This window comes from Aotus nancymaae, unplaced genomic scaffold, assembly GCF_030222135.1.
Source record: "Aotus nancymaae isolate 86718 unplaced genomic scaffold, 86718_ANA_hifiasm-v0.15.2.pri h1tg000004l, whole genome shotgun sequence".
Lineage (NCBI taxonomy): Eukaryota > Metazoa > Chordata > Mammalia > Primates > Aotidae > Aotus > Aotus nancymaae.
Window position 1 is genome coordinate 49,312,019 of NW_026988415.1, and position 22,653 is coordinate 49,334,671.

At 37.1% G+C, this 22,653-nt stretch overlaps 1 protein-coding gene across 4 annotated transcripts in view; it reads right to left on the reverse strand.

The window, feature by feature from the left end:
• Window positions 1-1,112: 1,112 nt before the first annotated feature.
• DIAPH2 (diaphanous related formin 2) overlaps window positions 1,113-22,653 on the reverse strand; it is a 906,017-nt gene continuing 884,476 nt past the window's right edge. For all 4 annotated transcript variants that reach the window (XM_064362655.1, XM_064362651.1, XM_064362641.1 and 1 more), the window contains one exon: window positions 1,113-4,964. In XM_064362655.1, coding sequence (XP_064218725.1) covers window positions 4,900-4,964 — 65 coding nt within the window. In that variant the 3' untranslated portion in view covers window positions 1,113-4,899. The remainder of the gene's footprint in view (window positions 4,965-22,653) is intronic.

Below are 22,653 nucleotides of genomic sequence, written 5' to 3' on the forward strand. Positions count from 1 at the left end.
ACAGGAATCTAGTACAGATTGTGGAACCAGGAAATTGGGTACTTCTATAACAAATGTCTTCGAATGTGAAAATGGCCTTGGAATTGGATAATGGGTAGAGAATAGAAGAACTGTGGTGGGTGAAAAAGCTAGATTGCCTTAACCAGGTAGTTGGCAAAAGTATGAATGTTAAAGGCATTCCTAGTGATGGCTTAGAAGAAAATGAAGATTTTATTGGCAAATGGAAGCAAAGGCAATCCTTGTCATATTAGTGGCAAAAAGTTTATCTAAATTGTCTACTCCAGTTGTGCAAAAAGTAGAATTTATAAATGATGAACTTGGATGTTTAGGTGAGGAAATTCTCAAGTCTAGTGTTAGAGGTATAGCGTAGTTTCTTCTTAGTGCTTACAGTAAAATAAGAGGGAAAAGAGATACATTGAGAATAGAGGCTGGTCATGGTGGCTCACACCTATAATCTGGCACTTTAGGAGACCAAGATGGGTGGATGGCTGAGGGCTGGGAGCTCGAGAGCAGCCTGGGCAACATAGCAAGATCAAGTCTCTCCAAAAGTATGAAAAATTAGCCAGGCAGGGTGACATGCACCTGTAGACCCAGCTACCTGGAAGGGAGGCAGGAGGATCACTTGAGCCTGGGAGTTTGAGGTTACAGTGAGCTCTGTTTGCACCACTACACTGCATCCTGGGTGACAGAGTAAGACCTCATCTCCAATAAATTTAAAAAAATGTTTAAAGAGAAAAGAACCATATAAGTGGACAAGGCATCAGTATCTGATGACTGGGTAAATTCTGAGCCTATTCAGATTGTAAAAAAAGACTTAGGAGCCGGGCGCGGTGGCTCAAGCCTGTAATCCCAGCACTTTGGGAGGCCGAGGCGGGTGGATCACGAGGTCAAGAGATCGAGACCATCCTGGTCAACATAGTGAAACCCCGTCTCTACTAATACAAAAAATTAGCTGGGCATGGTGGCACGTGCCTGTAATCCCAGCTACTCAGGAGGCTGAGGCAGGAGAATTGCCTGAACCCAGGAGGCAGAGGTTGCGGTGAGCCGAGATCGCGCCATTGCACTCCAGCCTGGGTAACGAGCGAAACTCCGTCTCAAAAAAAAAAAAAAAAAGACTTAGGAGATTCACCGTTAGAAAGGTGTGCTCTGGAGATAAGGCCAAGGGTGTGTCTTGACAACCTTTGGCTAGTGCTGAAGAGATTAGGCATTAACTTGGGGATTTATTTGACTGTTTCAAAAAAAGCCAAGAATAGAGATGGGGTTATTCAGGAAAAATCTGTGAGGACCCTCTTTTCTGAATGTATGAATCAATGTGACATATATAGAAGACCCACAAGGTTTTTGAGACTGTCATACCAACAGAAACACTTCCAACTGGGCCTCAAAAGGCAACAGACAGAACAAAATGAAACAAGATTGTGAGACTACCAAAATTCTACAGGTAGGAAATCTGTTGATAAAACTACTTAGCTGCAAACATGTGCTAACCTTCAGGATAAAGAAAGGACCACCTGGAGAGCAGAGCTGCAGGTACAGAGACAGAGCCCAAGTGTGGGAACAGAGGAAGAAGTCCAAGCCATAGGCACAGAGGCAGAGGCCCAATCCATGGTCCAAGAAAGAAGAGCTACAGGCTCAAAGGGTGGAGCCCTGAGAAAGAGGATTATTGCCAGGCCTTGAAATATAAGAGAAATTTGTCTGGCTAGATTTTGAAAATGATTGGGACAGGAGACTCCATTCTATTTTCCATTCTCTCTGTTTTGAAACAGAAATGTCTTTATTGTTATCCTATGCCTGTTTCCACCACTGTAATTTTAAAGCAGACAACTTTTCTGTTTCACTGGTTCTCAGAGGGAGAGAGATTTTGCCTCAGGAAAGACCATACCCGGAGTTTCACTCATAACTGATTTAGATGATCAAAATGATAAGCTTTGGAACTTTTGAACTGATAATATTTGAATGAGATTTTGGACTTAGAATTGATAATGGGTTGAGACTTTTGGGAATATTCAGATGAGATGAATGTATTTTACACAAGACAGGCATAAATTTTGAGCCAGAGGGCAGACTTTGGTGGTCTGAGAGTGGTTTCCTAAAAGATATAGCCACATCCTAATCCCCAAAACTCATGAATATTACCTTATTTGGAAAAGGGGCATTGCAGATTTAATTAAGAATCATGAGGTGAGGAGATTATCCTGGAGTAATCCGGGTGGTCTCTAAAACTCATCATAAGGATCCTTATAAAAGAGAGGCAGAGGGAGATTAGGTACACAGAGGAAGGTGATGTGAAGACATGGCCAAGAGAGAAATGTGGCCGTAAGCTGAAAAACACCAAAAGCCACCAGAAGGTGGATGTGGCAAAGAAAGATTTTCCTTTACAGCCTCTGGAGGGAGCATGGCTTTGCTGACCTCCAGAAATGTAAGCAAATAAGTTTCTGTTGTATTAAGCCATCACATTGGTGGTAATTTGTTACAGCAGCCAAAGGAGATGAATGCAATTAGTTGGTGTTTTAAGGATTCTGTACCTTTTGAAACATACTCTGCAGAAAATCTGCGTAAATGGTGCTTCTCACGTCTGGCAGTATTATGGCCAACAAAAGACCTTAGCGTAATTTGCTTTCATACTAAAAATGTCACTATATACTTTATCTGGTGATACTTTTCAATCTAAAACAAAACTGCAAATGGCTAGAGCAGGACCATTATAAACCTGGGAAACAAACCTTTTAACTCAACTATCGGAACTTCGTGAAAGACCTTGAAAGGTTTTTTTATGATATTTGAATGAGATGTTTGTGAATAGCATGTGGGATTGGTCTAAATAAAAATATATAAGTTATCAATAATAATACTTCATTCGTTCTTGTTCACAAACTAGAAAATAAGGCAAGTTTACATCTGGAAAAGGTGATACACATCAGTATTTCTACCTTGACCAGCCTGATAATATAGCAAGGCATATGCTCCCAAATTTTAGTCAGGGTTAACATTTCAAAATCATTTTCCTACAGACTGATAAGCTGTCAAAAGAATTAAAGAAGCCACACCACAAAGATTTCAGAAAAGACTTTGTAAAGTCAAAAATACACACACTAGGTATTTACAGAAATTAGTAAAACCTAAACTTTTGTTGTTACAAAATAGTGCGTGAAACTGACATGTCCCTTAAATGTGCGTGTGTGCACGTGTGTGTGTGTTTGTGTATGTGTGTTTTCAGATAGGATAGGACTGTAAAATCTCAGATACTGTTGCCCTTTTTGATTTCTCTATTGTAGCAGCTTCAGAGCTTTTTAAACTATAATGCCTAAGTAAGGATGCACTGGAGGCAAAGGCAGCAGTTTGAATCGTTATACATCTATATAAAGGAATCTGCGAGCCACTGGTCACTTGTTTACTTTATCTCAGATGGGGATTTGCCAAGCCAGTCATCTGTTCTTCTCTCTGAATATCTACAATGTGCTTTGAATGAGTAGAAATAGTATTTTCTACATAAGAAATATACATGTAAGAAATTTCTTACAATAATCACAATCAGCTGCATGAATTAGACTTAAAATTGCACTCCAGAGAAGTTATACCACATTATTTCAACACATATTTTAAAATAATAGACAAGTTAAGTATAACTTTTACTCCCTAATCTATTTAAGAAAAATGTAGAACCTGTTTTCCCTGCTAGACTTGTTTTGGCAGCATCATTTTAATTTGTTAATATAAGGTAAGTAAGTATGATGATAATTGAGAAGTTCACTGAATTGGAATTATTGTAGCAAGAGATATAAATATATACACATATTTACACTTACGTACATAAAATTTCTTTTTCTTCTTCAGACCACCAAGGTGAAATTGGAAAGAGAGTGGAAAGGGAGATAAAACAACTGACCTTTCAGACAGTTTTCTGCTGCCTCCTGCAAAAAGAATTCTTTTTCCTCTCAGGTATCCTAGAAGTCTATTCCCTGCCTTCAAGGGGCTCAAGGGAGAAAGAAGCAATAGAAAAAAGAAATAAACCACAGAGCATAGGAATCAATATTTGCCTCTGAAATCTAAGTAAAGGTAATAGAATTTTCAGGTTCATCCCTAGCAAAAACATTAAAATGTGAGGGTTTTCTCAAAAATAGCCATATAAAGTATTCGTATAAAGTAGATATCTGTGCATAATTAGAAAATACCTCTTTAAATAAAGTTTGAATCACTTTCCCTAACTGATTCGGTTAAACTTTGGTTTATTTTTAGCAATGAGAACTGCTTGCAATATCATGCTGAAATGCTAGCTAGACTAATGATAAGTTTAATTTCAGCCAAAGCAGATGAATCCATCAGCTTTCACTTGAGATAAGATTCTAAATAACTCAACTGGGGTGGAGCAGTACTTTTGTGAATTTCCAAAATGGCTTCTCTTCCAGCGTGCATAATACTAGCCCTGCTCCAAATCATTAAGATGCATCTTTTTCTTTTCTAGTCTATAGGTAATAGGGATTGGAAGCTGACACTGGATAATTCTTTTCTATTCTTTTTCTTCTCTTTTGTTTATGGTGGGGGTGACTTACTCATTTAAGATTTTAAATTTTTGACAGACTGAATGTTTTTTAAAGCCTTAGAACTCTTCAATTTCTTACACTTTCATTATCACAGTCAGGTCACACACAATTACAAATGATACACATCTTTACACTAAAATGGAACACATTTTGTAATCCTGATAACTGTGTTCAGATTAGAATAACTGTGGGAGGAGTCTTGTAATAGTTTTACGAATGCACATTACTTCCTCCAGCTTATCTTGATCTTTGCAGAAATGCACTTATTTTCTTTCCAGCCACTGAGTGCACACTTTGTTCTTCTCAAAATGCATCACTTTGTTTACTTTAATATTTTCATATTCTTTGGCATCAGGAATCACTTAGATGAGATGGCTCCATTGTGGCGAGAGCGCGACCTTTCCAAAGGTACTCGTCTGTTATCTGTAAGACAAAGAGAAAAAGAACCGAAAACATGGTAAGCTTTAGATCTTTGCTATTACAAGATGTTAGGTCAAGAAAGGTTTTCAAATAGTCCTGAAAAATCACTTCAAATGAATATGTAAATAAGTAACAGGGAACTCAGATCTGAGGAGTTCCTGCTGCAGCTGCCCGGCTGAGTTCAAGAGTTCTGCAATCAGCAATAAATGACTTTTCCTGGTAAGTGAAGTCAGAGTGATAAAAGAAATGGAAGCATTCTCTCAAGCACAGTCCCCTTGGAAATAACAGGCAACAACAAAATTCTTTGGAAAGATGTTAAATTGAAAAGATCTATGGCTACCTCTAGAGGACACCAGCGTGGGCAGAGCAGAAAAGAGTTTTTATTTTTTACAATGATTGCAATATGTGGCAATCACATTATTTACCAAATTTGCTTGATTGTATGATGTAAACAAATTCAATATATTATATAGTCACCGTGGGAATGAATAATGAATAGGACCTATTCTATATCCCATTCCCACCACTCGTCACAGGAAGAATAATTATTATAGAGATAACTATTTACACAAAGCTTGGAAAACAAAGTTTAAAAGCATTGAAAGTTGCTGAAAATAGTTCTAGCTTTAACAGGGAAAAGGTTTACAGCTCTGCATTGCAATGATCACTACTATGTCATTATCACCTCTGTTTTATGCTGAGCTTAAATGCAATTGATGTGGGTGAAAATCCCTTTCTGACAAAAGCATAATATACTCAGATTCTCTATTTCGAATGAGACTAGGTCCCTAGAAATAATGGCAACCACCAGCACTTACATAAATGCTAACACTTTACACTCGTTAATTTGCTAATTCACACAACATCCCCGGGAGGTAAGCCCATTTCATTCTATTCTATTATCTCTGTTTTAGTGATGAAGGTTACACAGCAAATCAATGGTATGATGGGGGATTATAGTGCAAAGTTAATGCCTAAATGTCAGGCCTGCTTTGTTCAGAGGTGAATGTTGGAGCCTCTCAAGCTGCTACTCATTTCCTCCTTGAGATGATGACGCCCAACTAACACATCCTGCCTGTTATATGAGGAGGAAAAACTGAGAAGTGCTGAGGTTTTGCCATGGTGCCTTTCTTGTCTGTGCTAGCATCTCTTGACTGATTTCCCGGTAGTCTGTGGTCAGCAGACGGAGCAAAGCTAACGGGCCTCCATGACCCCAGCCTCATTAACACCACGGTATGAGTGTCCTGAGCCAACCAGCCATAAAGTTAAAGCCTGCCGAGTGCTTCATAATGCAATAATACCACTGAGAGGTGAGAAAGAAAGAGGCATTTTCTCTACTCAGAGATATATCTGAGTGATGGATTATTGGGTATCCTTTTGAAGATACCATTAAAAAATCCATTATTTAGTTTGAGATATGGATCACAATTCAGCTAAAAATGTGAAGATAACATTCCTGAATGGAGGACTTATTACTTAGTTGTCACTGGTTTGCTTAGATTGGTTTTGGACTTCTTAGAAAACATTTTAAAATGGGATTACAATATAATGGTTCCCATTGCATTGCTAGCATGATAATATTCAGTGTTAAAGCTACCAGACATGAGAATGATGGTAGCATTCCCAGAGGATCATGCTGACTAGAAAAAAGTCTTGTGCCTTGGTGGTCGTACACACGAAGGTCAACAGGCATCCACACTTCACTTCAGGAACGCCACCCCATACCGTCACTCACTACCCACTAGATCCAAGACAAGTACCACACCCAAAAACCCCAGCTTTGCAGCATTAAATTATGGGAGGTAAGGCTTCACATCAACCTGCAACTTACTGGTGTCATCTGGTGTGAGAAAATAAAGTTTCAGGTCAAAACCAACTGACGAAAAGACATGGAAGCTTTTGCAAGGCAGGATAAACACTGAGTTCAGGGCCTAAATCCAGCTTTTGACATGCAAAAAAACAGAATTATTCTAGATTTTCTCCCTCCCTTTTTTCCTTCCTCCTTTCCTTCTTTGCCTCCATCCCTCACACCTTTCTAGATGCCTAATTTGTCCCAATGTTAATGAGATAATTATAAGAAGCAATTCTGTAAAAGTTGCCACTTAACATTTTCATAACGTCAACCTACAGCCTTTATGAAGAAAATATCATTAGAAACAATAGCAGCAATGGCTGATCTGGACCTTTTATTTCCAACTCTCTGTATTTAGGTTAGAACTAATTTAGTTAAAAAACAAACACACACACACACACACACACTTATACTCTGCATGCGTATGTGTGCATGTGCATGCATGTGTGTGTGTGCATAAATTTGGTTTCACTTATCTTCACATTCTAATGGCTAGTAATCTAATGATGATGACTTCCATATTTGGAGTCATGTCTCCTTTTAAGCAGAGACTAGAAATCACTCAATAGTTTAAAATACAACTTTGTATTTATAGTATTAAAAACTAATGGGGAAAAACCAGTGGCCTGGCCCTAATAAAGTCAGGACTCATAGGTGATATCACATTTATGAGAAAAGGATAAACGTTAGATATGATTGCTACCACAGGTGATAGATTAATTGAGTGATAGTGGACAGGATTATATGTCCTGTTTGGAAACACGTGGAGAAACTGGGTGCTCATGTGATATGTATGACCTGAGAGCTCCATGAGACCCAGCCTGAATCAAACTCACTTTTCCAACTGGTCTCATTCTCCTAATACTATTGTAGTTTAGACAAAAAAAAAATAGAGGCTTCTCTTTCAGAAAGTCAATAGTTGACAACACATGTACTTACCTGAGATTATATGGAGGGCTTTGTTAACAAGTAGTGGTAGCCCTTCCAATCTGCCTGTTATCTTTTTGGAAACCAAAGAGAGAAAAATGGAAGAAGAGGGTCTGTCTATGTATATATACTTGTTGGGGATATTGTGTAATGAAATACAGAAAAACACACTTGATCGGAGGATGGGGTAACATAATTTGTCATATTCTTCATCTGCTTCATTTTTCTTAATTCATAACACATTATGGTCTAAGAATTCATTAAGGGATTCTAATGTTTGTCAACATGAGGATTAATGCAGCAATAATCCTGAGAAATCAGTCCCCAGGTGGACCTCCCAAATCCACCAGTGTTGGCTATACATACCCTAGCAGATTCTTTTTGTTCATTAAAGGCTTTCAAATGTGCCTCATGTGAACATGAACAGATTCTGATACTATGAAGAGTGACCTGGTTAAAGCATAAGGTTGAAGACAGGAACACAGTTCTATAAAAATGTGCATCCTATGGAGAAGGGGTGGCCAAAACACAAGTAATATGCAAATCTTTCACCAGAAAGCAATATAAATCCATGGGCCAGCTTAAACATGGTTCTGCCACTTCTTAGTATCAGGTTAACCAGCTCCAACAGATGTCAAGGCTTTCCCTGCTGTCATATGAGTAAGAAGCGTTATGCCTTTTCTAAGCATAAATCGATTTGGCACTCATCTCAAAACCTTCCTGAGTTCTGCAGTAAATGGACTAAACCCATTATTGTATTGCTTTGAATTCATTCATGCAATCATGTATTCAGCAACTATGTACAACGCACATCATCCACAAAATACCTGAACGTCACAAAGTTTCAGATCCACACCTAAATCTACATCATTCATTTCCTTCTTACTGAAAACTTTGTCAAGTGAAATAATTGGGGAGTAAATACAGTACAGATAAAGCTTAAACACAATGTGACATGAGATAGACTGGACGACTCGAGCCTGCGTTATATAACCTGGGAATGTGCAAATCATCCTCTGACCAAGTGAGTGAGTGCCAAAAATACAAGGCTATATCGTGAATACGGCATGAGGAGGTAAACTTGGGATTGAAAAAACTGTAATAAAAGGGCCACATCCATTATTCATTCCCCAAAAGGTTTGGGAAGGCTGCTTGTTTCCTGGTGCTTCATAGGCATGTAGAGGTACTAACATAGAGCTAACATTATATACTAGTCCCTCACAGCAGGATAACATAAACCAAGTCTATGACCCTTATATACAGAGTGTTACAAAATATCCCATTTTAATGCCAATTAGTAGGCTAGAAAACAAAGTAAAAGAAACCCTCTGTAATTTACAGTAAGCTTTGCTTTCTCCAAAGCTCTTTGAAAGTGACGATGTGGCAGATTTACCATCAGTGGTCAGGAATTGTTTCTAGCAATGAGAGCAAGTGGAGGTCTGGGTCTATTGCAGCTTAGGCTAAGGAACCAAGAAAATTTTTTATGTTACTTCCAAAAATGTCCATGGGGTAGCTATTTGCATCCCAAGCACTGATGACAGAAAGATGATTTATTTTGGACCGTTATACTGAAATCATCTCATATGGACTTACATTTTTTCCCCCTTGTGTCCAAAACGGGTTGATTTATGCTTTTCTCTGTGATTTTAGAAATCCTGACTTGGATATAGTTTCTCACTCACTAGAAATGACTGCAAGATGGCAGCCAAATCAGGCTTGAGCCTAATCTCTTTGTGGGGGACAGCCAATTGCTCTACTAGTTGACCAGATTCTTTCTCCTCACTGTTACGAGAATAGTGTCTTTTGTGTGTGTGTATGTATATATGTATATTGAGCTCAAACTACATATGCAGTTTGGTGTTCTATCTTTTCATTTCATACTGTATTGTAGAAATTTTCCATGTCATTAAACTGCTGGAACATGATAGTTACATATTTACGTATGCCATGTGTAAAAGTGGCATTGTTAGCGCATGCAAAAGTCCAAATGTATTCCAGAATAGTTGTATTAATTGAAATACAATTGGCAGTATATGAATTTGTGTATCTTATCTCTTTGTTAGGTATTAATCTTTTTTAAATGTGCTAATATAAAAACTGAAAGGTCGGGAGTGGTGGCTCACACCTGTAATCCCAGCATTTTGGGAGGCAGAGGTGGGTGGATCACCTGAGGATGGCAGTTTGAGATCAGCCTGACCAACATGGAGAAACCCTGTCTCTACTAAAAAAAAAAAAAAAAAAAAAAAAAATTAGCGGGGCGTGGTGGCGCATGCCTATAATCCCAGCTACTCAGGAGGCTGAGGCAAGAGAATTGCTTGAACCTGGGAGGTGGAGGTTACAATGAACGGATATGGGGCCACTGCACTCCAGCCTGGGCAACAAGAGCAAAACTCTGCCCTTCCCCCCAAAAAGTGAAAAAATTGCATCTGATTCATTCTTTTTGCATTTCTTCAAATACTAATTAGGTGGAACTTTTCATATGTCTTCCTTTCTATACTGACCATGTCTTTTGCCCATTTATCTATTGGGATCTTAAGTTTTTGCTTTTGTTTTTATTTTGTATTATACATATTCAGGATAGTAAACAATTGAAAAATTTATCAGAAATATTTTCCTTAGTTTGTTGATTGTTTTTTGTCATTTATTTTGTGTTGTAGGTTTTTAGGAACATATGGTTTCATTTTTTGCCGTTTTTATGCAACTAAATCTATCATCTTTTACACTGTGATTTGTTTGTTTTTCGCTTAGAAAGTCCTTCTCTAGCCAGAGACACGTGACATTCAACTATATCTCTTCTTGCTCTTTAAGGTTTCACTTTTATTTTTTTACATTTAACGATTTAAAAGATCTGTAATTCATTTTGTTGCACAATATCAGGTAAGTTTCCACATTAGTTTGTTTCTTTCTTTTTTTTCTTACGAAGAGGAGATGGGCTGTCCCAGCACTATTTGTTGAATAATCATGAATTTTTATAATGATTTATGATAACTCCTTTATCATATATTAAATTGTTATACTAGGGTTTCTGTTCCATTGACATTGAGGTTATTCCTTATTTTTGTGCCAATAGCTCCTGATTTCATTATTTCAGCCTCATGACGTGTTTTAATATCTGGTGGAGTCAAACCTCCATTACTTACATTTTCATTTAAACTATGTATTTTTTTTTTTTTTTTTTTTTTTTTTTTTTGAGACGGAGTTTCGCTCTTGATACCCAGGCTGGAGCGCAATGGCGCGATCTCGGCTCACCGCAATCTCCGCCTCCTGGGTTCAGGCAATTCTCCTGCCTCAGCCTCCTGAGTAACTGGGATTACAGGCACGCGCCACCGTGCCCAGCTAATTTTTTTTTTGTATTAGTAGAGACGGGGTTTCACCATGTTGACCAGGATGGTCTCGATCTCTTGACCTCGTGATCCACCCGCCTCGGCCTCCCAAAGTGCTGGGATTACAGGCTTGAGCCACCGCGCCCGGCCACTATGTATTTTTTTAGAACACATTTTGGAACTCTACATCATGCTATACACAGCTAGATAAACAAACCCAATGGGTACTAGGCTGATCCTGGTAAACATAGGCAGATGTCTGTATGTTGAGTGCCAATGAGTCAAGTGATGCTAAGGTTCCTAATAATGTTTTTAAGAGTTCTCCTCAACTTCCTCATTTTCTTAAAGACTTAACAAGCCCTCTTGCTTCATATTCTGATCAGTATTTCTGATGGCTAACCACTTTTCTTGTGGAAATATAGCAGAGTCTGGTATTACCGCTATATTTACTAGAGTATGGTATTTAATTGTTTTTGACTTGTCAAAAATTTGAATAATTAGAACGAAATGTACAGTTTTGTTGGCTGTCGAGTCTACTTCTAATTTATAACCTTATTTTCTCATATGTTTCATAATGTTTTACAATTTGTGCATTTACAGGATACCACAAGTACTAAACTACATCCAATTGCTTTAGTCCAACAGAATTGTGTACACAGAGTGCTGTGCAAAAAAGTATGTCTAGAAGCCAATCAATTACCTCCAGTTAGCAGTTAGGTAGTTCTAGACCTATCCTAATCTCAATGACATTATAATGTGCAAACTAGAAACAGGTCGTGTTGTGTAATCTGTATCCTTCATTACATCCAAATAAATCTGTGCAAAGAAAACAGAAACCTAGATTACTGTGGTAGTTCAGGTGGTAGAAGAGATGAAAGTTATTTTAACGAGGATGGTAATGGAAAGCAATAATGTTAAAATAGTTCAGAGGCTACTGTGACTATAGACACACGATTCCCATTAACTGTAATTGGAGGTAAGCACATGTAATGATAGCAAAATAGACCCCTAAATGTCTTTCCAATTGGAAAATAAGCAAATGTGCTCCGCAAAACAGAGTGCTTTTGTGTAGAAAATACAGTATTCTAATTGCGATGCACAAATTACTTTCACATTGGTATTGTTCACGGTACTACGTTGGTATTTTTCCTATGCGTAGGGACGTGGATCTGCTAGAGGTAACGTCTGTACAAAGAACGCCTTTCCTTTTCTTAATGCTCAGCATTCGTTATGTTATTAAAGGAAAAATCTCAATAGTTGCAATGGATTTATTAATTCAGTAGCTTGTTATCAGCATGAAACTCTGCTGTGCTAGGGGAAAAACAAATTATATTTTACAAAACTGCAGTAGTGAGATTAAATCACTTTTCTATATTTCACTTTCTTCCTATCCTCCCTGCCAGGTAGTAACTCTACTCTCTATCTCTATTATGAGCCTCATATTTTGCAAACTATCAAGTCTCGTACTAATATAAAGGTACATTATCAAACAAACTCAATTATAGTAACTTTAGGAAGATTGAAATACCTGATAAAAGTAAAATCACATAGTACAATAATATTACTTCAAGCCATTAAAAACATATCCACATTAAACTACAAAATGTAGAAAATATGCAATATTTCCTTTTATCTATCATAAATATGATGTTTTCATAACATATACAACCAATGTCTTGGGATTCTGAATGAGTGGCATTTACATAATTGATAACATGGTCATTTCAAGAAATTTTAGAACAGTATGGTTCAGAAAAAAATTACATCAGTGTATTGTTCAGTATTTCAACTGCCACAGACCTTGCTATTGATTATCTTTGGACTCAATGTCAAAGCTAGTGAATAGACTTTTAAAAATGTCCTTGGTTTTGTACATAAGCCATGCATTATGTTTGCTTCTTTACTAGAGAATGCAATTGGGTCATAAGACAGATTTTCTCTCTATGACGTTCAAAGTCTGATGAGGATGCCTGCATATCTAGAAAATATAGAAAAAGGGGACAAATAAATATATCAAGAAAGTTATGCAATAGTTGGTAAAGCTTCCAAGGAAGTTATATATGTGAAGCTTATACTGAAGAGCAAGCTAACAGAAACCACACAAATTACAACAGAGATGCTCAAGGTGTCTATGATAGTGGCTTATACATAGCAGTTTCTAGAAACTTGCCTGTTGATTAAATAATCATCCAATCATTAGCAACAAATCAGAAACTGATCCTTGAATGCACCTTCGGCTCTGCTGCTTTCGTAGATGGAATGTATTTTGACATTAATACAAGGAAATGAAAGGCTTTCTTCTGTCTGTCCATCCACACATTATTACTGCATAAGCTATCTGCGGGGTACCTTAACAGGCACCTTTATGTTATTAGGGTAGAAAGGATAAATGTACCAACAACTAGAACGTGAAACTAACTATATTGTCTCTTGTACAATCTATTACATTTTCAGTACAATGGAGGTTCAAAGTAGAGAAAAATCATATCCCTTGAGTACAGGAGTTGGGAGTCAGGGAAAACTTCATCCCAATTAGGCCTTAAAAGATAGGGGGATTTCAACAAGAAGAAGCAAAAGATAGCTGTTAATTTTTGATTAGTAGGAAAAGAGAGTTTTTAGTTTTCAAATATTGCTATTTAATGACTAAATGTTTCCTGTTTGCAGGGAGGTTATGAAAAGCAATGAATGTATAAAGGGAGAACCAGAATGCTTATACATATTTAACCTTTATTTTCTAAGAAAAGGAAGGAAGTAATGAAAGAATATGTACTCACTGGACTTGTAGTTATTAGAATAAAGGGATAGCTGTTTCAATAAACATGCGATATTAATTTTAATTCTTTTTTTTAATCTTGAAGTATTTACACAGAAAACAGGAGTTCTGCTTTAAAAAGTCAGCAGAAATAAGGCTCTCTGAAACCTTCCGAAGAGGTTGTATTGTTGAAGCCTAGATATCCTAGATAGTATCAAGAGTGACAGTAGAAAAACCGATCAAGGCATAGATTGCAATAACCTGGGCCGGGACTGTTTGGCAGGGTGAGAGCTCAAGCAGCCATTTGGGTTGGTGGAAAATAAACTAGCTGTTAAATGGCACGGTGGCTACAGGGTCAATTCATTACTACCACCTGTCATCTCTGTGCCTTTCTACTCTATGTGTGGCATATATCCCTATGACTAAGAATAGTAGGCATCAGCCATTTCTCTAACTTTGAGCATATGATGGACAATCCTCTGTCATTTTCTGAGGCAGTTGTTTGTGATCTGCCTGAACTTTGTTGCTGATGTGCTGACTTAGAATACACTTACCTGTCATCTGCTTTTGTTTCTGAATCACTCTAAGACCATATATCTACTCTTTTTGTTTTTAACATGTGCAACCCATCTCTTGTGTCTGGGCTACGTATTTCTTGCTGATAATGGAAGTTTTAGGGTAGTCGGCCCAACTCTCTTGCTTAAGTAAGCCCAGGTATCTTTGGTATGCAAGCTTGCTAGTTTCAGTAGTAAGGGAGAAATGGCATGATGCCTCCATTTCCCAAAGAACCAGATCACAAAAATATACCACTGCCTATGATTTTGAGGAGAGAAGATATTTAACCTGCAGCGTACTAGTCTATAAACAGGTGCTTCCCATTAGCAGTGTTCCCCATGCTAACCTGTGCTTAATGACTTAACCAGTTGTATGAACAAAGGCATCCTGTATGGTTAATATCACACACACTTTAACAGCTGTCGGTGCCATTGTTTTAAAATATAAATTGTCCCTTAAGGTAGGAGCCAGTCAGCTGTTGTTTTAAATATGAACAATTAGGACACAGTTAAAACACAGCTTCTTGATTCCATATTCATAATTGGCACAAGTTCCTTTGTAAGTCTAGTATCTAATGCAATCCATGCACAACCTGAGTGCCAGGCTGAGCCTATACATGAATAAAAATGGCTACTAACCTAGCAGCTTACTTCTCATATAAGACGTCTGAAAGAATCATTCCTGACATTTATATCTACTGGAACAAAGCCAGTCCTCACCTTAACAGATAAATATACAGATATAGATCATCATACACTGATATTCTTTGCAGCATTGTTTATACTAATGAAAATCATAAATAGCCTATATGTCCATCATGCAATTAGAGAAAACAGGGAAACTACAAACACTGGGATACTATGCAGTCAATCTAAATTATTACATAGATCTACATGTACTTGATAAAAAGAGGTCCATATGATAAGGTGAAAAAGGCAAGTTGTAAGAATGTCATAATCTTATTTTTGGAAAAAAAAAAGATTTATAATAAAATTTTTAAAGTTTAGAGGGATATATACCAATAAAAATAGTGGCTATCTATGAATGGTGGGATGATTTTTGTTTCCTTTTTTGAGACAGAGTCTTGTTTAGCCACCCAGGCTGGAGTACAGTGGCGTGATTTCGGCCCACTGCAACCACTGTCTCCCGGGTTCCAGTGATTCTCCCGTCTCAGCCTCCCAAGTAGCTGGGATTACAGGCACTTACCATAATGCCCAGCTAATTTTTGTATTTTAGTAGAGATGGGTTTTCACCATGTTGGCCAGGCTGGTCTTGAACTCCTGACCTCAGGAGATCCGCCCACCTCTGCTTCTCGAAGTGCTAGGATCACAGGCGTGAGCCACCATGCCTGGCTGATTCTTTTTTTTATATATATATTTTTCTATAATATATGAATTTTTGGCATTGAGCATGATTAATTTGTCAACTTAGAGAAAAAAATCTAGATAGGATGTTAAATTCTCAGTCTTTAGCTACAAAGTACATACTGTTTTCTTTTCTTTTTTTTCGAGACTCTGTTGCCCAGGCTGGAGTGCAGTGGCATAATCTCTTCACTGCAACGTCCGCCTCCTGGGTTCAAGAGAGTCTCCTTGCCTCAGCCTCCCAAGTAGCTGGGACTACAGGCGCACGCACACCACCAGGCCCAGTTAATTTTTGTATTTTTTAGTAGAGACGGAGTTTCACCATATTGGACAACAGGCTGGTCTTGAACTCCTGACCTCGTGATCTGCCCTCCTCGGCCTCCCAAAATGCTGGGATTATAGGTGTGAGTCACCGCACCCAGCCCATACTGTTTTCAATTTTAAGAAAGAGTAGCATAGGATCCAATAATCTCTTAACTAATTCCTTGTTGATTATACCATCCCTAAGTACACTATAATGGAAAGAAAAAAAGGATATAAAACAGTTGCCACTTTTCTGCCTTGCTTAAGTAAGGCAGTGGAATGTTCCCTGATGTGGAAGTCATGGCTTACAAGTTTTAGAACATGAATAAATCTGTGTTCACATAGTTATTTAAAAAGGTATTTCACATAGATTATAAATTCTAAAAGTTAAAGTCTTAAGAAGTGATTCTCTCTAAAGGATTGACTCTCTCTAAAAAGATGGGTAAAAATTTAGAAAAAATAGGAGGTATGTCATTACATCACCTGGAGAGAGTTTTACTTCAATGATAAAATCACATGAGACTTCAAAATTGCTTTGCAACATGATACCGATAAATGACAAATTAAAATAGAAAAAAAAAAGTCTGCCCTTTGATAGTAAAAGATACTGACCCATTTTTAGTAAAGCATACGTTCTGGGTTAATTTTCCCTTCATAGTGCAGGCGGTGTGGGGGTGGAAAGGGAAGTCTCAGCACTAAGCATTATATTCTTTCTTACCACTTATAACAATGGAGCAAAGTAAAGCTAACTGCTATGTGTAGTCTTGGAACTTATAAATGTAGACTATTAGACTCATTTGTTTCCTAACCAATTAGGACCATTTTGCATTTATACATTTACAGAATGAACCTTTTTAAACACCAGTTTCCTTATTTGTAAGATGGGGATAATAATGATACTTACACTGAAGAGTAGTAACAGAACTAAATGAGATCATCTACTACCCGGCCCATACTAATCTTCTGATAGATGTGAAGAGCATGCACACAAATCAATCAACAAGCCTCAAGCAAAAAGCTGTTTCTCCTTATAATGGATAGTCACAATTTAGCGTGACAGATAGGTCAAAGTTCTCAGGGTATGGGCATATATATGGGCTTACATCTTTGTTCTGCCACTTAATAGCTATGTCTTTCTAATTTTAATTTCCCCTTTGTAAACATAAAAATAATATTAAAGACCTACCTAACAGGGTAGTTACGAAGACTTTAGTAATAAGATGATAATGTAGAATGGCCAGAAGGGTACCCGATACAGAGAAAAAGCTTAACATTTTAAATATTAGATATCGTGAGAGTCAAATTCTAAGGATTTTAGCATCACGATCATATGACACTTTCCAAAGTCTAGACAGACTCATTATGGTACTATGACATTTTTTAGTCACTTTTGGGCCAACGAGATTAGATGCAAACAGATGTTTATAAAAGTATTTTTCAGATTAGCCTATTAAAACAAAGACTTAAAAAGATCAGCCAGAAGTCAGAATTTGTCAAGGTTCTAACTCTATTTCACAAGTCATCATAGGCTATGTTTTTTTTTATGCCTTTGAGAAGCAGTGAAAATCTTTTATAACAATTTATTTATTTTTCTTATTGTCATCCAGTGGGTATAGAAATGTTGCCAGACTGCTTTCTATTACTTCACTGTTCTAGGATTCCAGTTGTCTGGACAGATTTGTCCCTTAGGGTAGAAAGAGATTATTTCTAGAGATTCTAGCCTGGCTTGAATGATGCATCTAGTGAAACCGGTCACTCATTTTTTTTTCTAGGACAGCAGATTTACCAGGCAACCTGCTGAAATTTAATTCGGTTTCCTGAGTAGACTTATGCACTCAAAAGAGGAGGAGCCTTGCTGTCATAAGCAGAATCTGTTCCCATGTCAGGAATATTTCCCTTGGTCCAAAAACTAGACTGCAATTAATTTCAACCATCTTTTCTTGAACATTGATATGTGCCTGGCATAGTGCTAAAGGGATACAGAGATAAATAAGCTGGTCTTTCAAGGCAGGTAATATGTAGTGACTGTAGCCTTTTGGTTTGAAAATTAGTCTAATGAAAATATATTAAGGCTTTCTCTGTACTCTGCTATATAGTTCTCAGTGAGTCAGTTTGAGAACTTAAGATTTTATTGGATCCCCTGATACCAAAATAAAATGTCTCAGCCCTTTGCCTCATGGTGTTCTCTTTCAAATGGGGTTAGCATACAAAGATAATGAGAAGAGAGTTATAGTGAGTGCTATGATGAGGGGTATACTGTTCAGGAGCACAGAAATTAAATACTAAGCCAAGCCTTAAGAGAAGCATCTTTGGGAAGACTTTCTAGAGAAGGCAATATTGTCGTTGATTCTTAAAGGATATGGATGAATTATCCTGGAGGAAAAGTATATTCTCGGAAAAGAAGATGCTGTGAGGAAAGGAAGAGAAAATATGAGGGAAAAAAAAAAAGAGTGTGTTAAGACTAAAGCAAATCAGTGTTGATTAAAAGCAAGGGAGGATGGTTAGAACACAGATTGGGCCTATGTGCCATTTTAAGGCTCTTGAACTTCAGATATGCAATAAGGAGTGAAATGGTAAGATAGTACAATGTGGTGATCACGAAGTAGGTGAACTTAAAAACGACAAAAAAAAGTAGGGATTAATTGGACATGGAGGATAGAAAAGGAATCCAAGGTCACTCTAAAATTTCCAGCTGATATGTTTGGGAGAATGGTGGTTCCATCTTCTAAGAATATACAGAAGAAGAAGGTGCATTCAAGGTGATAATGAGTTCAGTTTGGGATTTGTCAATTTGGATGCATTTAAAGCATCTAGGTGGACCTGCCTAGCAGGCCGTTAGAAATATTACAAGACCAAGGTTCAGGGGAGAGGCCTGGAAAGAGTGAGAGAGATTTGGGTAATAGACAGTAGATGGTAATCGAAGCCAGCATTCAGGGATGTATGTAAAGTGAGAAGAGCAGTGGGCTAATGATCAAATCCTGGTAAACACTGATATTTAAGAGGTAAGTATAGGAAGAAAAGTCCATAAAAAAAAATAGCAAATATTCAGAGATGCATATAAAGAACCATTAGAGTACACATCATGGAATTCAGGGGAATAGATATTTTGAAAAATGAAATAAGCAATAATATATGTTGTAGAAAGATGCAGTAAAATAAGGACAGCCTATCAGATTTTAAAATATGGAGGTCATTAGAAACTTTAATGAGAGCAATTTCAGTTTGAAATAAGGGGAGCAGGAGCCAGATTGCAGAAGTTGAGGAGTAAGTGGAGGCAATGAATATAACTCACACTTGCGTTTCCCATGACCCTGAAAGAGGTGATATTTTCTTAGAGTGCAAACAGTTGCCTCGGGTCATTGTGCCTGATCTATCCAACACCACTTCTAGCTGAAACTATCATCCTCATAGTTTTTTTTTTTTTTTTTTTTTTTTTGCTTAGGAAAGCAGTACTAAATAGGCTTTTTCTCCCTCAACAGTGGCCAATGAAGGGGCCATTATGGACATCTGTTTCCTTCAGGGGAGCCAATTCATAGGTAAAACACGGCATGATTTGTGATGAAAGGCACTACTCAATAGGGCAATAAGCCAGTTGAAAGATAATTAGAAAAGAATGAACAGACACACAGAAGGAAGTACAATCCATTTTGTTTCTTAAGGTGTCCAGAGTAAATTTCTGTTCTAAAAGTCCCCAGTGTAACAAAGATATTAATTACATGATGTAATTCCCAATGTTGCAGCCAATTTCATTTAAAAAATAGTCAGTGGAACTTACCAGGACATTATTTCTTAAAGCAGGGTATATTTACAGTTTTGTGTTTTCATTTTATGGTACATAAAAAGGATATCCTGCATCAGCACCTTATAAGTAACTAGTGTATTGATCACTGAGATACAAAAAGGCTTATATATACATTTGTTTTTATATTACATAAAAGCCAAGCAACATTATTGTGCATTGTACTAATAAAGGTTTCACGATAATTTGAAGGGGGGAAATTTTTCAGAGTTGAGTCATCACAGGGTACAATGTTCTTTCACACAACAGTCTAGGCAAGCTGGACTTAGGAAAAGTGCGACATAACAGTGAGTACCGTCTTCAGGATGTGAGCAGTTGCATTATAAGGATGTAATCTTTGTGAACCAACTTGCAATTGTTCCACTAGCTGTACATTGAGTGGTAAATATATACTGAATAGTTTTTCGCTTTCTGATTCCAGTAGTAAATGGATTAAATGTGCATGTTATACAGATTCCAATACTAGCCTTCTCTTCATGTGAGCAATATAACTTTACAAGGTTATGGAGCAGACATCCTATTAAAACTGGAATTTGATAGTTGTTCATTATCAAAATTTTCATTCAGTAAAGAGGCTGATGATTCTGAATTCTATCACAAAATGTTGACTGAAGTTACTAGTACCATTTTGTTCAGTCTAGTTATACAACAGGGATTCTCTGTATTCGTAATGATAAGGTCAATAAAATGTGTAGGTGGATCTGAAGCTCTATTATTAAATCTAGCATCAGTAGGCACATTGTGAACATTAATTTTAGTTTTATCTGTTTTATTAAAATTGTTAAAGCATATAGAGTTTATGCCTATTTTTATATTTAAGAGACAATATATTAAAAGTAAGTCTAAGTCAATTACTGGGGACCTGAAAGTATTAGGTTCTCATTAAAATGTATCCACAGATCCCCTTTTCTACACCTAAAATTTGAGAAACAATGCATTGGCTAGACTAATCACTACACTCAGGCTTTCTTCCTTCCTAGTCAATCTCTAATCCATCTCTGCAAATAGTCTTCTCAAAGAGACCTTATTCCCCAGCCCAAAAGGCTGCAGTGGATTTAAAACAAGGCTAACTTGGTTCAATCCTAACTTGAAGTGGTGAAGACCAAAAAAAAAAAAAAAACCCAAAACAAAACAAAACAAAAAACAACAACAAAAAAAAAAACAATAAAAATTGTAACAAGTTAACTTTCAAAAGGACTTCAGAGGACTAAGATTAAAATTCACTGCAAGAGAAGACCCATGAAGACAAATGTGAACAGATTCACACTAAAGGAAGTAGCTCAGGGAGATTAGAATATATGTGTAATAAATTTGGTCCCAAAATTTACGGCGGCTAAAAAAGTACAGGAGAGATTTATGGAGTACAAACTTTCTGGGTTTTAAAAAACTGTTTGTATTGCACAGATCCCACTCTAACCAATCAGATTTTCTCCCATTCTCTACTATTTCCCCTTGAATCTAGTTAGGTTGGCTTCACAACTGTTCCACAAACACATCTATACATATTCCAGATTTGTGCTTATGTATCCACTCTGCCTTCTCCTTCCCCTCCATTCAAGACTACTCATCCTTCCAAGCCCAACTCAAATCCCACCTTCCCAATCCCTCTGGCCTTCACTGATCTTTCTTTCGTTTGGACTCCAGTAGTACAAACTTAGCTTGTTTCACAGAATTCAGCTTTTAATTACAGCCAATTTCATACTGTTCACTATCGTTTCAGGTATTGCCTTTCTAAGAGGACAGTTCTGGGATGGCAGAGAATAAGCCTCTTCTCCCTCTTCATCAGCTTCTCAATGTTAAGCAGCCATGCAGTAAATACATGTTGATACTTTCTCTGAATAAAACTTTTACAAGGATTTATAGGAATATGTCATTTGTTCCCATATATACATATTCATGCTGGACAATAAATAGTTTACAAACTCTCTTTTCAATCTATTCTTTTACTCTGGGTCTAACTGTGAATCTTTGAAGCTGGTTCTAGAGACAGCTTTGTGTTCTTAGGGGAGTTGAAGCGAAAGGTTAATATATATGGTTAGATTGTGAAGTAGCACATAAAATGACATTTAGCAGCCCTGAGAGATCCAGTAGTAACCACATAAAAAACAGACAGTGACTTGAAGTGAAAGACACTTCCTTAGAAGACTTTCTTCTGACCAACCACATTACAATCTTATCCTGAGATGCCTTATTTTATCCAATTCTGAACACTAGTCACAAAATATAATAATCATAAATATCAAAATCTTAAGACCAAGGCAAAATTTGCATGTATTGTTTCTAAAAGATTCTCTGTCAGGATTATTTAACTACTTTTTGAAAGACAGTCCAACAGCAGACATGACTTTCTTATGGAGCAGAAAAACTACATGATGTAGAAAAAATACAATTTCCATAACTATAAAATTTTATACTATATACATTCTTTTCTCTAGTAACAAATAGAGTGAAATTCTATTGAAAATACAGAGTGTGTTCCATGATTACTATATTTATGAATTGGCCTATCCTGAATCAATATCACATTCCGCAGTCAGTATTAAGATTTTTTTCTTCCATTCTTCATTTTCCTTGACCTCTCTGTAACACATGACACTGTTGACAATTATTTTTTCCATGAAACCCTCTTTTCTTTTAGTTTGTATATCATTATTCTGTCTTCATTCTCACATGACCTTTTAATCCTCTTCTGTTTCTAAACTACTATCCTTTTCATTGAGAATGTAGTAAGTAGCAAAATTTCTTGAGCTTGTCTGGCAGGAGAGCAGAGAAGAAAACACTTTGTTACAATTCCCCTAGTTTGCAACAAAATTGGCTTAC